General features: G+C 31.3%; 1 protein-coding gene across 2 annotated transcripts in view; it reads right to left on the bottom strand.

Annotated features, from left to right (window-relative positions):
* Positions 1 to 907: 907 nt before the first annotated feature.
* The window catches only part of LOC143253034 (protein lin-9 homolog), a 72,209-nt gene continuing 55,033 nt past the window's right edge, over positions 908 to 18,083 (bottom strand). Inside the window, exons 11-15 of one of the 2 annotated variants that reach the window (XM_076506123.1) lie at positions 15,981 to 16,061; positions 10,594 to 10,719; positions 6,046 to 6,228; positions 4,153 to 4,247; positions 908 to 2,699 (exon numbers count right to left, since the gene is read on the bottom strand). In XM_076506123.1, the coding sequence (XP_076362238.1) occupies positions 2,597 to 2,699; positions 4,153 to 4,247; positions 6,046 to 6,228; positions 10,594 to 10,719; positions 15,981 to 16,061 (588 nt within the window). In that variant the 3' untranslated portion in view covers positions 908 to 2,596. Of the gene's footprint in view, positions 2,700 to 4,152; positions 4,248 to 6,045; positions 6,229 to 10,320; positions 10,404 to 10,593; positions 10,720 to 15,980; positions 16,062 to 18,083 lie in introns of those variants that run through there. The other variant, XR_013029307.1, reaches the window with a different exon arrangement.

Below are 18,083 nucleotides of genomic sequence, written 5' to 3'. Positions count from 1 at the left end.
TCTTACTCATTTACTTAATAGTAAGTACAAAAAAAGATGGAACTAAAACCATTACATTTATCTTTTCTCTAAAATTTCTTATAAAATTGTTTAAAGTGTGCAGAATAAAATTAGTACTTTCTTCCCTCATTAAACACTAATACACTAAATATGTTACAAAGTGGAATTTATAAAATAAAATGCGAGTGTAATTGTGTTTTTGTGAGACAAATTTAAAAAAAATCTTGGTTAAATATAAACTAGTAGTTTAACTATTACAGCAGAACTTGTAGTTAATACTAATCATTGTATATTACTGGAGAAAGTAGATTATCTGATTTATTTAAATAAAGTTAATGCAAGGGTTTGTTATTAAGTACAGACACATGTAGCAAGCTATCTATGCCATGCTTGCCATGGGTATCGAAATCCGGTTTTTAGCCTTCAGACTTACCACAGAGTTATTGAGGAATAAAGATAAGGGAATTTTTAGAAATAACTCAAATATAAATTAATTACTAAATTAGTTTTTGATAATTACTTTTTTGGCATATTAAGGAATGTTATAGTTTTCCCAAGTCTTATTTATATTAGAATTTTCAGGTTTTAAGGTGCTTCTTTTCAGGCTTTAACTGAAACTAAATTTAACATTATTTATTCCATCCTGTAGTGATAGCATTAAAGATGCCATATGGTGTACACTTTCTTTGTGTCACATTTTAACATTGGTATATTTTCATGTACGGTTCAAGTATTATCTTTTTTTCTGCTTATTTTGTATCTTCATAAACATCAGCTTTGGTTGTGCTATAAGTTAGTGCTACATCAGAGTTTAATAAACAGTAACACATGTCATTATCATAAACCCATCACAGATGTCATTCTTCTTTAAGTTTAAATAAATGCAGGAACACATTTCACAACAGGGTATTGAAAATGAGGGATGGGATGTAAAATTTATTTCAATGATTTTAAAATATATATTTAAGAAGTATTCATAATTTTATTCTTTTCATATCCATATAAACAGACCAAACCAAGTGAGTTTTTTAAGGAGTACGATACAGTGGTTTAAAACACAAAATGGAATTTTAATGATAACACTTTAACGAGAATGGCAGACTATACCAACATATCTCCCTCAGCATGTAGATGTGTTGTAATTCCAGCTACCACATTCTTATTAGACAGAAGGAGTGGCTTAATTAATTTGCATTGGCCAAAGAGAAGCATTAGGGAGAACAATCAAGCATATTATACTAGCTCGCATTTCTTTAAAAAATTACTTCTATAACACTAGCTCAGAGTTACGTGCATTCCCTACATATGGCAACTTTTCCCAAGGTGTGTGTGACAAACATCCTCCCTCCACGGAGATACAAGTTATCTCTTGGGTGAAAGCAAGAAACAGTAGTGAACTCAATAGTGCAAAATCAAGCACTTTAACACATTGTTTATGAACGAAATTAGTAATTAGTACAACACAAAGAGCATTTTAAATGGTATCTGTGTATTACTTCTTGTCATTCAACTCACTCCTCTCATTACAAAAAAGAGAAAGAAAAGAGACAGGGGTCCTTATTTATTAAAGTGGAAGCATGGATGAAAAATATTTGGTAAATGTCAATTTTTTAAAGATTATTGTAAAATAAGCTCTCGATTACTTCAAAATAATGGGATATAATAAATCATCATTTCTCAATACTTATCACAAAAATGTATGAGTGTTGTATGAACAATTCATACTTCACTTCTGTATGGTTGTAAACTTTAAATACTTTAGTGCTTCATAATATTATCACCTTCCAACTATTATGTTATAAATTAAACTATTCACATAAGACTACTTAAGTCTTAAGACAATCCCATGTGACAGGTGTATATATTTTGGGCAACCCAAAGTACATATGTCAAAATTAAAACAAATCAGAGCAATATTCTTGAGGTTCTGATCAGAAGTTAGTTTAATATTCATTAATGTTACTTTATCAAGAGAGGTTTAAAATCAAATTCTAACTTAAAGAATAAACAACATGAATAAAAACTCAAAATACAGGAATATATTATGTAACTTCAGATACATATTAAAATTTTAAAAAAAGTTTACTTTCAATACCTTAGGGACATTTTATACAAATTTACAAAACACTTTACTGAAGGTTTTACTTATTTCATTTGAACATTGAAATGCATTGATTTCTCAAAAGAAATTAAAATAATCCTGTTTGCACAATGCAACAGAATAATTCATTACAACTGTGATACAAAAATCAAAAAGATATATAACACACAATTTATTTTATCTAGTAGCAATTCAAAATTAAAAAATGCTATACATGTTAATTCCACACGTTTAAAACAACACATAAAAATCAAGTTTCATATTTTTAAAATAGGTATAATTTATATCAAAGTGAACAACGATTTATTTTGTCATGAGATTTCCTAAAAAATGTAATGTCTGTAAAGTCCCAATGCTAAATATTTTAAACTTTTTGCTCATATTACACCAGCTACATTCTATATTATTCTTTTATGAAGTTAAAAATGACAAAATAAATAATACTTAAAATCAAAATCTTTTTTCTATTTAAGCTTGTTGATATCTGTTATCTTCTCAAACAGGAATATTGTGGTTTGCAAATGCATGTAAGTTACCCATCTGACTCAAACCTTCTTGGATATGATTTATGTGAATTTCCACCTCATTCTGGAATACACTAGAGAATAATAATTAACATATTGTAGGATTTCAGACAGAAAAGCAACAACTATGAAGAGCAATAGCAAAATGACATTAAAAATGCCTATTGCTAATGAACATTAGTACCACAAAATTAAAGTTGTTTTTTTAATTGCAATAACCTTTGGCTTTTAAGAAAGCATTTAAAATACTAATAACTCAAATGTACAGATATTTTTCAATAAGAAATCAAACCATACTAGCCTATATTAGAAAATACACATCTGGTAAGGGTGTTTTACAAGATATAATTAAAAATTAAGTCATAAATTTAAGAAAAATAGTCCCAAAATATGTTTGTTTTGGAATTTTGCACAAAGCTACTCGAGGGCTATCTGTGCTAGCTGTCCCTAATTTAGCAGTGTAAGACTAGAGGGAAGGCAGCTAGTCATCACCACCCACTGCCAACTCTTGGGCTACTCTTTTACCAACGAATAGTGGGATTGACCGTCACATTGTAACGCCCCCACGGCTGGGAGAGTGAGCATGTTTGGCGCGACCGGGATGCGAACCCGCAACCATCAGATTACGAGTTGCACGCCTTAACACGCTTGGCCATGCTGGGCTGAGTCCCAAAATATGTTTCATAAAAAAAAAAGTATATTTGACTAGCTTTCTCAGATATTATAATATTTTGAAATATGTATATATATAAAAAAACCAATTAAAGATAGTGTTGAAATAGAGTAAATTTTATTTTACCTTAAAAATACATTGGTACCAATATACTCAGAGTGAATGTTATAGACAAAGTACAACACCACAGACAGCAGCTTAAAACATATCACATAATGTTGAACATAATTTCTTGCTATTAGTTCTTTACATTGGACAGTTGTAACAATCGTACTAATTGATGAGTGGATGATTGCCCTATGATAGGAAACTCGTACTTTTAACTGTAACTCAGTTAACAATCAAACAGGTTTAACAGTCATCTTCATGTGCCATCTCTGATCATTTATTTTATGAAAATGTATTATACTTGTTTTTATAAACCTACATCAACTAGGAAAGCTGTTAGTTGTTTGGTTCTCCCATAACTAAATGTTTGTACACAAAGATGTTTTAGCTAACATGAGTCTTCTGCAGCAAGAATATTGAACTATCTCATAATCTCTAAACCAATTAAACAAAAGTTAAGGATTTCTACATATAGGTTCAATTTCCAAGTGACAATCGATGATTGAGTAAAGAAAGAGTCTTGAAGTAAGATAAAGGTATTTAATGCTTTATTCACAAAAATAGTAAAGTAGTAAAAAATGTAAATTAATGCACATGAAGAAATATCTACTGTAAGATTTAAATAATTGGTATCTGCATAATGTGGGTTTTATAAGGAGAGTGACTAAAGTTTACTATAATTTATCTTAAAATAAAAATGAAGCCTGTCTACAAGAACTGTAGACTAGAAACTGACATCAACATACCTTAAGTTCTGGGGTTCAATACCAGTTTGTATTTCTAATAATGAGTCTGAAAGTGACTTCAGTTCAAAAGAATTCAGATCATTTTCAGCAAGATTCTGAAACAACAACAAAAATTCCAAAGATTTATATAGTATAAATATACACTGATATATTTTATAACAGGGGATACAATTTAGTCATATTTTGACTGATTTAATAATGTATTCCAGTCATGATTGCATAACTCCTATGCACTATCATATACATTAAATTTTAGACATACATATTCCATTTGACTCAAGGTTATTTTAAAATTGTGAAACTACTAAATAAATGGATCTCAAAGGTAAATGTCTTTATAATGTGTATGATTAACAAAATAAAGAAAAATCAAAGATTTCTCTGATGCAATTTCAAAATGAAAATTAATGATCTATAGAACTTACATGATTATAAACCTAAAAAACATTTGAAATATGTTTGGTCTTATTTATGATGATGAAAAACCTACTTGAAGTAAAAATGTATCTCTCTACAGCTGGTATGGGTATTAACACTTTTACCAAAATAAAGGAGAGAACAATATTTCGACCTTCCTAGGTCATCTTCAGGTTAAGAAAGAGAGAGTTTGCAAGTGATCGTTGTCGGACACGTCTTAGAGACGAGAGTATAAACGGATACAGAATTTTAGGGGGCATTGCAGTTAGATGTTAGGTTATTTATTAGTATAGATATAAAGGTGTTCCTTTACACTGGTTTAATTTTGGGTTTAGTTGCTGTATAAGTAGGGCTTCTTTGAGTTGCAATGTTCAAAAATATGTGTTTTATATATATATATATATACACATAAAATACAATGCAACGCCTGCCACAAAGTTTATATTAAAGAAATAAGCAAAAATACAAAAACCACATTTAAAGAACACAAAAAAACACTTTCACACGTTTTTGGACACTGCAACTCAAATAAACACATCATAACCATAGAAAACACCCAGATATTATGTAGGAAAACAAATAAAACAAACACAAAATCAAAGAAGCCCTACTTATACAGCAAATAAAATCAAAATTAAACCAATATAAAGGAACAACTTTATACCTATACTAATTAATAACCTAACATCTAACTGCAATGCCCCATACCCATTTACACTCTTCTCCTTAAGACATGTGCCCAGCAATGGTCAGTTGTAAACTATCTCTTTGTTAACTTGAAGATGACTTAAGAAGGTCGAAATATTGTTCTCTGCTTTATTTTGGTAAAAGTGTTAATACCAATACTAGCTGTCCAAAATACATTTTGTTTGATCTTACATAAGAATGTACTAAAAGAAATGTCAAGATCTTCAAAATTAAATTAAAAATTTGGAAAAGACTAGAAAGCTAATTTCCAATGATAAGATAATATATTCAGAGAAAACCTCAAAACTTGAAAAATAAGATAATCTCAGAATATGTAGTAAAAGTTGTTAAAGTGCAGTTGGACCAGATTATATAATCTGAATTTAAAGAAATAACTTAGAAAGACTCCCAAAATAAGTATTATTTCATCATAAAAAAAAAAAAAGTGTGAATCATCTAAAATACAAGTTATTTTATCCAGAACATATATCTAACAAAGTAAATACTGGAAAATTTCTGAAATAAGTACCATCTGATAAAAAAATAAAGCCTGAGGAAAGCTTCTGCAATTAATTTATGTACCTTTGAAAACAACAAAATCATTAGAAAATCTTAGTTAAATGAAATTTTTAAAACTGAGTTAATATTTACAATGTTCAGGAATTCATTTAAATATTATCTAAACATATGGATACCATTTTTTGTCCACAGTGATTATGATGTGGCAGAGATTCAACTAAAATTTGGCAGTGTTACAAAATGAAATATTTGAGTAACTACAGCACTTACTTTTACTTGCAACATTAAAGAGGTTAGATTGGCAACAAGGTCCAGTATTTTTTCATTCCTCACTAATTGAGTATTTTGTCCTGTGTTGTTCCACTTTTTCACAATATCTTTAGCCTCTTGTAAACATTTTTGTCTAACCATGTCTGGTTGAACTACAGGCTGAAGACCTTGTTCTGGAGCAATCTATTAATGAACAAGAAATATAGATGTACTTTATAAATTTCAATACCTAATGTCATAATTTTTTTTAAAGATTAAAGTGCTACTATTTATAATTTCTGGGCTATCCCTGTTATTTTAGCAATATTTTATCTTATGGCAAAGGTATCAACACATTTCTTTTTACTTCTTAAAAGTGGCAGCTATGCAAGGAAGCTTTAATCACAGTAACTACAGTTACACATATATGTACATGCTTAATGTGTTTCCACAATAATAGGATAAAAGAAATTTATTAATATTTAGGAATCAAGAAAAGGAAGAGGTATAATTGAAAATTTTGTTTTAAACTTATTTTGTAATTAAGAAAAACTGTAGTTTTACTAAAGAAATTGAGAATATTTATTAGATTAAATAAGTTTAGTACTGGTCTGTTAGCATGGTAAGACATTCTTAATACCTTGTAAGTCGAATTTTATTTGACCTAGATTTTATCATCAGTAGCTTTTGAGACAGTAATAACAAAACAATAATACCACCCTAATTTTTAATATTCTCTTTTAACTATTTAAATCTCTTACTTGCATAGTTAAATTTATCAATCTACAAATCTAACCCAAAATCTGTTCTTTCTATTTATGTACATCACAAATTTCTAACACAAATAGTTCAAAATAAGCAACCTTTGAAACTGATAGTGCCAAACATGATAAACTTCTACTAATTTAAGTTTTCAGAATTTTGAGCTCTTGAAGTTATAAAAAAATATATATAAAATCCTTCTGTACCTTCTCAAAATCTATTTGTCATTTTCTCCTTACATATTTCTAAACTTTTTGCTTAGGATGTCATACCACATGCAATCAAATAATCCAACAGAAGCTGGATTTCCATCTCCATGTAAATTACAATTCAATTTCATTTTTCTCTCCCAGACCATTCATGTATTTCACTGATCTTACATAAGGAGACACCAAAAAAATGAGGAAAGATTTAAAAATAAATAGCACTTGATAATAACAACATTTAGGTATTTCTCTGTATATTACTTCTTCAGCATACCTTCTCTGTTGTATAGAGAAGTTTTGTGATCATTTGATAATTGTGACTACTTAGCACCAATCAGTGTCCACCATTTTGGCTAATTATAATGTTAGAATTAATCCTAACTGGGTATGAATTGGCACTGTACATAAACAATAAAATTCAAGAGACATTCCAACTAAATGACAGATCGTATGTAAAATGTTAACAAAAAAATAATTAAGTAATAAATTAAAGAATACTTCCTCATAAAATGTGTTACAGCAGTAAAATACTTTTATGCAATTATTAGCCTAACATTTTGAGCACTGGAATACTGTTATAAGTAAAATTTCCCCAAAGATCCAATTTACAAATCCCAAATTCTTCACATAAATATCCTTCTACACATATTCAAAATTTTATTATAATGGTTCTGCTACTTTATGTTTTATTTCATTACTTATTTACTACCACATGCATAAATTATATATCTGTAGATGAACACTTGTCATAGTGATTGGCTAGTGGAGACAGTATTCCCCTAATGCTTCCTGAGACAACAAATAATCAGACTAGTATTTCAATAATACACTTTTTAGTTCATTTTTTTTCTCATTGAGTTTTAACTTCTAATTCTAAAATTTTGGCTATTTCAAGCAATTCACTTTTATTATTCTTTAGTTGTTTGAGGGAGGGTAATTCAAAAAACCTTGATAATCAGACAATCAAATCTTGTTGGCACTGATAAATATAAATTGAATTATTTGAATTTTAATTTAGAATTAATTTTGTCTCAGATTTAGATCTCGATCACAAGCCCCTAATTTATTTTGTTATGTACATTATGCATTATGATTTCAAATAGCTAGAAATCTTAATTTTAACTTAAAAGTTAACTGAATATTGATATGTATCAAATTTAGGAAAGCTGCCAACAAGATTGATACACACAATTTTCCTTCGTAATACAAATATAGTTTCATATAGAAATAGTAACATAAGTTATAATAATTGATAGTAGAAATAATGATTTATATACAAAAGTTCTACAAACTTACAAACAATACTGAGTCTTTTCTATTTGTTCTGGAACTGAAAATTTTATCAACTGATATTAAAATGAATGTATACTCTTCAAAAAAAGAAAAGCAAAAGGCAAAATTTGAGACATATTGTTAACAAGTTTGTTTCAGGTAGTTCTGTATGACATGTGTGAAACTTTGCACATTCACTGCTGAACATCCAAAGTCTGGAAAGGCAAAGTCCACGCTCACTAGATGAAGTTTAACGTCACTCAACATCAATGACGAGTATGCCCCCCGTGAGCATCAATAACTGCTTGGCATCTCCTGCCCATGGAAGCAATGAGATGACGAATCACATCCTGTGGAATGGCTGTCCACTCAGCCTGCAAAGCTGATGCAAGCTGAGGTAGAGTCTGCGATTGAGGTTGTCGCCATCGCAGACATCGGTCTAACTCGTCCCAAAGATGTTTGATGGGGTTTACATCTGGTGATCTGGAGGGCCAGGGAAGAACGTTGATGTTGTGGTGTCTCAAGAAGACAGTGATGAGTCAAGCTGTGTGAAGACAGGCGTTGTCATGTTGAAAAACGTCGTTGATGGGTTGCACATGGGGCCTAAGAATCTCATTGACGGTTGCGTATGGTCTGATCAGAAATCCTACACAGCCCTGGTATGGTTGAGGCAGTAGACGTCGCAGTGGTGGTCCTATCCCGAAGGTGACATAACCGGATGTAGCGATCTTGTGCGGGCGTGGTCACACGAGGTCTGCCAGATTGTGGACGGTCACGAGTTGATCCATGTTGTTGGTGACGATTCCATAGCCTTGTGATGGTGCTTGGGTGCACATTCACAGCTCTGGCAACATCTGATCGAGATTCGCCTGCTTCCAAGCGACCAATGGCGTTGTTGCGTTGTGCTTCAGTCAGTCTTGGCATAACTGTATTGCGTGTTGGTGGCTTAACACTGAGCTATGGAAACCGAGAACCCGTCGCTTTTATAAGAATTTTGCACATGTTGCACTTGCAGAACATGCAGTTCTCTCAAACAAATTTATTAGACACGCATGCATTTTGGCGAGAAATCCGATGTTTTCCTCCGTTTTCAATGTGCACAACTTTTATTGTCATTTTGGTCTGACAATCAGTGCCTTAACACATGTAACATCACATACTTTGAGCTTGTAACATTATTACATATATTTCTCTTTAAAATAACAAAAATATCCCTTTTGCGTTTCTTTTTTTGAAGAGTATATAACAGTAAATATGTTACAGGTTAGATACTATAATTCAGTGAGAAGAATCTGTGAGAAGAATGCACTGTCCTGTTGGTGTTGAGTTGTCACATGATTATTTACATGATACTGCACAGCTCAACCACATTAAACATGTGGGGGTAGATGGGAGTATCAAGGATAGAAGAGAGTCAAAATGTTCAGTATATGGCAGGCAGTAATAATGGAGAAAAGTTATTTTGTGGGAGAGGAAAGGTATTGTATCAGAAAATAAGTTGATTATTTTCACACACTGTTTGAATATTACAAATTTAACAATAATAATATTCAGTGATTAAAGAGCTGAGGCATTGGAATCTCTGGCTATTTCCTACTATATTCAGTAAACTTAACTAAGCTTACCTGATTTCTTGAGAGAGAAGAAAACTGTCATAGCTTTCAAGTGAATATAATTTAACATAAAAATATTTCCAGGAAGAAAAAAACTACAACAAAATCTCTTAATTTTGTTCTTAAGTCTTGCAGATTTCCCATTATTATTTTTCTCCTCCTAGAGTAAGCAAAGTCTTGTCACTTTCTAACAAAACCATAAATTATTTATCACTTCATTTTAACAATGTTGTAATAGTTTGTAATCTGTTTTACCAAATGCTAGTTAAAATTTCACTTTTGTCATTGTCAAAACAGAGCCTTATCGGTAGTTGCTCAGATCACACAATCACAAAGGAACAAGAGGCTGTACTAAGAAAAAAAAAAAAAAATTGAAGAGAAAGAAATCACATGTGAAACAAAGCATGGATAATTACATTCTTATGCAATTACAAACCACTTACTTTGAAATGGGCTGGAAGTTTCTAAAAAGACACCCTATTTTTGCATGAAAGTGTAAATCTCAATCTTTGTTTTTCATTCCTATCTGAGAATTAAACAAAATAAATTTTATAGAATGATAAAATATCAATTATATATTTTGTTCTAGGTAAAGAATTACTGAAACAGAATTGAAATTATTATTTTTATTTAGGTTTAAAATTTAAAACTTGTGTGCTCTTAACACTCGAAAGGTGCTTTGTTGGTGTTCATATAAAGCAACGTATTAAGCATACCTCCAAACAGAACTGCTGAACTTCTAGTAGGTGTTCATTCAAATCCTTGTTCATCTTTTCAAATTCCAAAATTATTGATGCATATCTTTTCTGGAATTCTAAAGGAATAGGCTGTTGATATGAACACTACAAATGCCAATGAAAAAAAAATAATTTTTAGATTTCTCAGAATTTTCTCTGGTTTAACTTTTTGAAACAAAAAACATTTTTTAAATTTATTTTACACACACACACAAATTAATCTCTCTTAAATATTGTTCATTTATAAAATTTAATACATTCCTCAGTTATAAAAAAAATATTGTAACTTTAGTAACTGATAAAGAAAAGAAAAATCCTGCTTTGTATGAATTCTACTATGTTAATTGTTTACTTTGTTTTCACATAGGAATTTTATAAAATTAATACATATCTATCCTGCTACATATAAACTGCAGTTTAAAACATTTTTGAAATCTTTGTACCCTCACCAATATCAATGTATAATTATTTACATTTTAAAAACCACACAGGAAAATAATACAGTAACAAAGACACATACAACATTATATGTAAACTAGTTGTGTAGTCTCTCAGAACCAAAAATTACAAATGCTTATTTATATATCCAGCTATTTATATATATTACTTTGGTTTGGATGCAAGTATTTAGTTTAAAAACTGTTAAGTAATGCTAGTAATTATTGGTTACTTAGCCCTTAAACAGCAGGAATTTTGTAGGTAGCAGCTCACTACAGACATAAAAAAATTGGAAAAAATTTCTTAAATGTAGTCTTTAGTATTTTTATTATGAATTTTGAACAAAATATGAAAGAAAATGAAAAATCACAGTAATGACTTATTTATTACAAGTTCAAATGTCTTTTTATGGTATAATAATTGTAAAAATACTCTTCAATGCACAGTGCTACTTTACATTCTTTACACCAGGTAGTCATCATCTTTCGCTTCTTTTCTTTTCTTGCTGTATGCAAACTTACGTGATATTGCCTTTGTCCAAGTTTTCCTCTTAGGATGGAATGCTTTCTATAAAGTGCTAAGAAAATACTTCTTTTCCAACAAGTCTATCAGGAGCAGTAAGGCTATGTCTTCCTGGGAAAGGTCTTGCCATACTTTTCCAATAATTGGTAAATTACATTGTAACTAAACTGCTTCAACTATGGCATCTTACCAGTTTTTACTAGATCCATGCTATAAAAATTCAAAATTGAGATACCAATTAAGTGAAAAAAAGAACTTCTTGTACAGCTTTGCACATTTACAAAGGTATGCACTTTGTCCAATTTGCATGTCACTTTTGTCAACTAGCCTAGTATAATCTAAACCCATATCATATTTGGTTACTGGTTGTTTAGTTTTGTAATCATCCTTTCCACTGCATCTTATTTCACCTTTATGTACTGTATTAAGGAAAGCAACAAGAGGTTCATCTTTCTATTGAAGTGCTAAAATATTCCCTTGCTTCTTGGACTCAAATCTCCCTTCTTTCAAGGTGCAAATTTAGGCATGTTCTTGTGATTAGTTCTGACTGTTCTACAAAAGCTATTATTATTTTCAAATAGAAAGTTGCATAATCCAGACTTGTATAATAATTATCAGTATATAATATATGACCTTTACCAAGGTAGTCTTTCATCAATTGCTTGACAACTGATCCTGATAATCCTAATCATGGATCTTCTGGGACATCTACATCATCTGCAGAATAAATAATCATATCTATTACAATTCCTGTCTCACAATCACAAAACACAAAGATCTTTATTCCAAATCTATGGTGCTTGCTTGGAATGCATTGTTTGAAAACAATGCACCTCTTGAAAAGAACCAATGATTCATCAATAACTATTTTTGAAATGGAGATAAAGATTCCTTAGCTTTATTCTTCACCATTGTAAATACTTCTCAAATTTTCCATAATCAATTGTTCAATTGGTTCTTCATTATTTGAAATGGAGAAAAAGATTCCTTAGCTTTATTCTTTACCATGGTAAACACTTCTTGAGCCTTCCATAATCAATTGTTTGCAATTGGTTCTTTGTTATTTGCAAAGTGAAAATATCTAATAATCTCCCTAAATCAATCTCAAGTAATGTATTCTGGAAAACTGAAGTTCCTATAAGTGCATTATTCTTCCAATAATCAGCCAACACATGCTCTTTTTACATGTGGCATAAGAATCGCCAGAGCAAAAAAGTGTACATTTCCTCAACAGTTGTATCTTCCCATTGCTTACTTCATGAAGTAGAGGGAGTATTACTTTCACTTTCTTTGGAATTCAAGGATTTACAAAACTCATAATATTTGTTTGTTTCTCAAACAATATGATTCATTATACTGTAATCAAATATAGCAGTAAAAAAATCATATTCTTTAGATTCATTCGTGAACTTAGATTTATCTGTGTGTCCAGTGTTTCTACTATCAAAAGAATGAATAAATGGATCAAAATTGTGACACACATTGAGAATCAATGGATTATAATTCACTTATGTATTCTGATTCACTATCTAAATCACATTATGAGCTTGAAACAATTGAATTTGATGATGAAAAATCTAAAAACGTTTTCTTCTTCATTGAAATAATTAATACATGCTAATACTTCAATTTCATCTTTTGATGAAAAAATTTTCACTTCTTTTCATTAGTTGACCCTACCTTTTCTGCTCTGTCACTTACACTGAGAAAATGACTCAGACACAATGCTTTGAGTTGGTATTGTCACTACAGTGTGAGGAAGTTGACAACAAATGTTTTAAGCTGTATCATCAACTGATGACAGCTGTACTGAACACAAAGTATGAAATTATCAATTGATGATGGCTGCCTTTTCTAGGAAAACATCAACTGATGATTGCTGCCATTTAAGGATTAATCCACTTATGAAGCTTTCTCTATACCAGTGGTGCACAAACTTTTTGAGTCAGGGGCCACAAAAAAGTGAAGATTAAAATCATTCCACAGTTGTTTCACACAAGATGGACATCACATTTAAGAACACACAAATAACGATTACATCAAAGAGTTTGCACATTATTCTAAGAAATGTTATGATACATCAACTGTCACAAAGTCAGTGAGATGGATGGTGCTGCACATTATCTACGAGCTTAGAAATGTCAGGCTTGATATTTGACGTTGAAAGATGCAAGACTGCTTCCAGATGATCATAAGGATTGCGAGTGTTATTTTTGTTCAGTTTCATATGTGAGAAAGCCTGTTCGCAGCAGTATGTGCTGCCAAACATGCTGGTGTGGACAAATGCCTTCTCTTTCAGATTAGCAAATGTATCAGGCAATGTTTTGTAGAAGTCAAGCAAACTGTTTTCTCGATAAATAGCACGCAGTTCATCAGATGCCTGGAGATCAGTAAGTTTGAGCTGATATTCTACTGACAAGTCATCCACTAACACACTGAATGGATCAGCAAAAAGTTTCATCAACAATCTGCATTGGTCAAAATAAAAAAACTATAAGTTGAAGGATTGAATCAAGGTATCTAGCTTCCCAAAATAAACTTGTGTGTCAATGTACCGATTCTTCTGTAACTGTAACTGAAAATTGAGAAAGTGCACAAAGTTGCCTGATGCTACTTGCTGCCGGAACAACTGCAACTTTGTCCTGAAAGCTGAGACGTGATTTGCAAGCTGACAGACAAGCTGATTTCTGCCTTGCAACTTCAAATTCAGATCATTCAAGTGTTGTGTCATGTCGACCAGAAAGGTCAAATTAGCTTGCCATGCTGGATCAGTCATGTAAATCACTTCTGTGTCTTTGTTCTTGCTTCCAAGGAATTCTATCACCTCATCAATCAACTCCCAGAATCTTCTGAGTATCTTCCCTTGACTCAGCCAGCATACTTCACAGTGATACACAAGGTCACCATAGTCTGAATCAATTTCATCAAGAAGACTTCAAAACTGATGGTGATTTAGCCCTCGTGATTTGATTAAATTAATGGTTTTCGTCACTAATGCCATCAGTGCCTGAAAACCAAGTTCTTTACTGCACAGGTTCTGTTGGTGAATTATACAGTGCAACTTCACCAACTGTCTGTTCTGCTTTCCTCGATGCTTCATCAACAGTGCTATTAGCCTGCTACTTTCTCCGGTCGTAGCTGGTGCTCCATCAGTTGTCACACTTACCAGTTTTGTAAAATCCAACAAAACACTACTACACAGTCATACTATCTCCTCGAATAGAGCAGACCCAGTTTTCTGACCCTTCATGGAACCCATGCCGATTAGTTCCTCTGTGATATCAAATGATGATGACACACCACGAACAAAAACTAGTAGCTAGGCTGTTGAACTGATGTCAGTTGACTCATCTGTTACTAAAGAGAAGTAGACAAATTTGGATGCTTTATTTGTAAGATGCCTTGTCACGTCTGCTGAGAGGTGTGAAATTCTTCATTGAACTCTCATACGAATCAAAGCCACCATCTGTAGCTTGCGAACTGCTTCCGGACACAACTTTTCCGACAAAATCACCATCAGTGAATGGTTAGTCGGCCAGATTTCACTATCATCAACAAAATATTGTAACTGACCTCACATACTGCATCTAAATCTGCTGACTGCTTTGAGAAAACGTTCTGCTGGTGATTCAGCGACCGCCACAGAAATTCAATTGGAGCTGTTTGTTCATCACCGACAACGTTGTGGAAATCTTTATGCTTCGACTGATAATGATGCATTATACTGGATACCTTTGCCTCTGCTATTGTTGAATGACACAGCAGACAAATCATGTTCTTCTGTTGTTGAACAAAACAGTACTGCGCAGTCCAATCATCATGAAACTGCCGGTTTTCGACATAAACTTTTCTTTTATGATTTGCTGCCATTTTTGTTACGAAATAATATCAAAATAGGGCTCATAAGTAAATCTCAAAGAACAATTGGAATGCGTGAGATCTTGTAATTACAGAAATATTACGTCATTGTGCCAATGATTAAATGCTTATGCATTAACTAGATTTGCTTATTAAATTTTCTTTATTGCTCGACACAAATATGGAACCATCCAGTGTTTAATCTAATGCATATTCTTCTATAGCGCTTAATCTTCACGCAGGCGCGAACTCTCTATGTTTGACTTTCCCGTTGAACATCGTGGGCCACTCAGCGACTTGTCATGGGCCAGATTTGGCCTGCAAGCCAGACTTTGTGCACCACTGCCCTATATACACCAACACAAATTTGATGTAGAAATCATAAAATGATTTTATAAACAAAATTATGAAATGAAATACCTTACTTAAAACACACACACACACACATAGAAAAAGTAAAAAATATTGTTTTTCTCTTCTTCTACACCAAGTAATATTAGAACTCAGCAAAGAAACCACATTCATAAATCCAAGCCACATAAGCTTACCATTTTTTCAGCTTCTGTGTTCATCTTCTTTAGTTCTGATATTTTTAGTTTCTTTAAGGAAAGAATTTTTGTGAGTCGCACCTAGAGAGAAATAAATATGCAACCTTTTCTAGAAAATTCTAAGGTTCTTTAGTTTCTCCTAGAGTTCTAATATAGAAGAATAATTAGGTTGTTGAACACCTATACACAATAATTTAAAACAAGGTATTATTTTATGAAATTCTAGTTCCTTACAAAATTACAAATGGTTAGGCAATCACCACAAGAGTAGATTCTTCATCACTTAAGTGATTACTATACACAGTGAACACATAAATAAAAATAATCACTTTTCAAAATAAAATGTTATTAACCTCTTTTTCAAAATAGAAGAAAAATCAAAATACATTCTATTTGAGTAACTATATAAATAATCTACTAAACCACAATGTCAGACAGCTATGGAGAGAAGACAACAGATATAATGACATACTCCTATTGACTAAATAGAGGTAAGTAATGACAGAGAGGTTTAAGCAAGTGTGTGTTCCTATTGGGAAGTGAAAATAGGAAAATGGTTGTATGATTAGTGATAAAGAAAGAACAATACTGAAAACTTAATAATAATAAATTAATAATTGTGGGCAGGCTACAGAAAAATAAGGAATACTGAGAGTAATGAGATAAATCAATCACACTATTTTTCAAATAACAATGAAAAAATGTTATCAGTGTCTTGGTAGACATGAGGAATGCAATACTAGACAAACCTCAAGGTTCTTTTGATAATGGAAACAAACACTATACACTACATAATGGTAAACAACAAGAGTACATTCCTAATGATAAATATCAAAATAACAGACAGAGGATCATACATTCTTGAGAGCAACTAACAAATACTAACAGTGATACACAATGAATACTTACACTGGAAAATGAGCACTATACTTTCCTTTTATTTCTTTCATGACAGGCTCTGTTAACACATGAGTTAAGTATTTATACTATAACTTTTGATGCAGTATGTGTACTTCAAAAATTTGGTAAACTTTTAGTAAAGATCGCAAGTTTTTGTACACAAAAAAATCAAATATTTTAATGTATTATTTTTACTATAGATTTGTTTGTGAAAATAATGAGTTTGTTTCACTAATAGTACAAATGCAAAGTAATTTTCATGTTACAATTAAAAAATAACATTCTTCGTCCCCAAAATCTCAAATATTATTTGTGCAATCTCTAAAACCTCCTAAATATATTTCAAATGTTTTTTTTTCACTAAAACTTTACATTTTGTGTTATTTTCTCTACCACAACTATATGGAGAACCTTGTAACCACCATAAAAATCAGGAAATAAATATAAATCATATTTTTTTCATTTTAAAATGAAACAAATCATAACATGAAATGTGTTTAGTCTAAATAACTTAAATCTCATAACACTATACATTTATGTATATTTATTGTTTTCATTATATTGACCTTCTAGTTGTGCTTGGCTAACATTACAAGTTGCACTGACATGGTGCATGTACACTCATGTTACTGAATCCAAGAACATATAACTGGCCAGTACAAAATAACCTGTCTTAGCTGTATTTTAGTGTAAATACAGCCCAACTCATTTATAATGCATCATATATGTGTATACATTATTGTTGCTTACAAACAAGTTCTTAAAAGTTATTTTTCTTAAATCATTGAACATTAAATAAAGAAGCATAGCAAACCATTACGTCTTTTAGTTACAAACTTTGTACTCTTTTGTTGTTTGTTGTAGGTTACTAAGCCTATAAAATTTTGTGCATGGAATATGTGAAACAAAATTTTTTTTAGGTTTTACACACACATTTGAAATAACCAAAACGCATAGATTACTGCATCAATACCATAGGTTTCCACTATAATTTATCAAACTTAGTAACTAAGCTATACTTGGGTCAATCTCAAAAAAATACAAAATTTCAAGCTGACTAAAGACTCAATTTATCAACTTGGAGTCTTTGATCAAAAGAACAAGTTGACATCATTATATTTTTACATGCCTGAGAAAGCAACTAGAAGGGCATTCTGAGTTTTCAATTGGTTATTCACATGACATATATACCGTGTAATACAC

Source organism: Tachypleus tridentatus, chromosome 6 (assembly GCF_004210375.1).
Source record: "Tachypleus tridentatus isolate NWPU-2018 chromosome 6, ASM421037v1, whole genome shotgun sequence".
Taxonomy (NCBI): Eukaryota; Metazoa; Arthropoda; class Merostomata; order Xiphosura; family Limulidae; genus Tachypleus; species Tachypleus tridentatus.
This window is presented reverse-complemented; position numbering and strand designations above follow the sequence as displayed.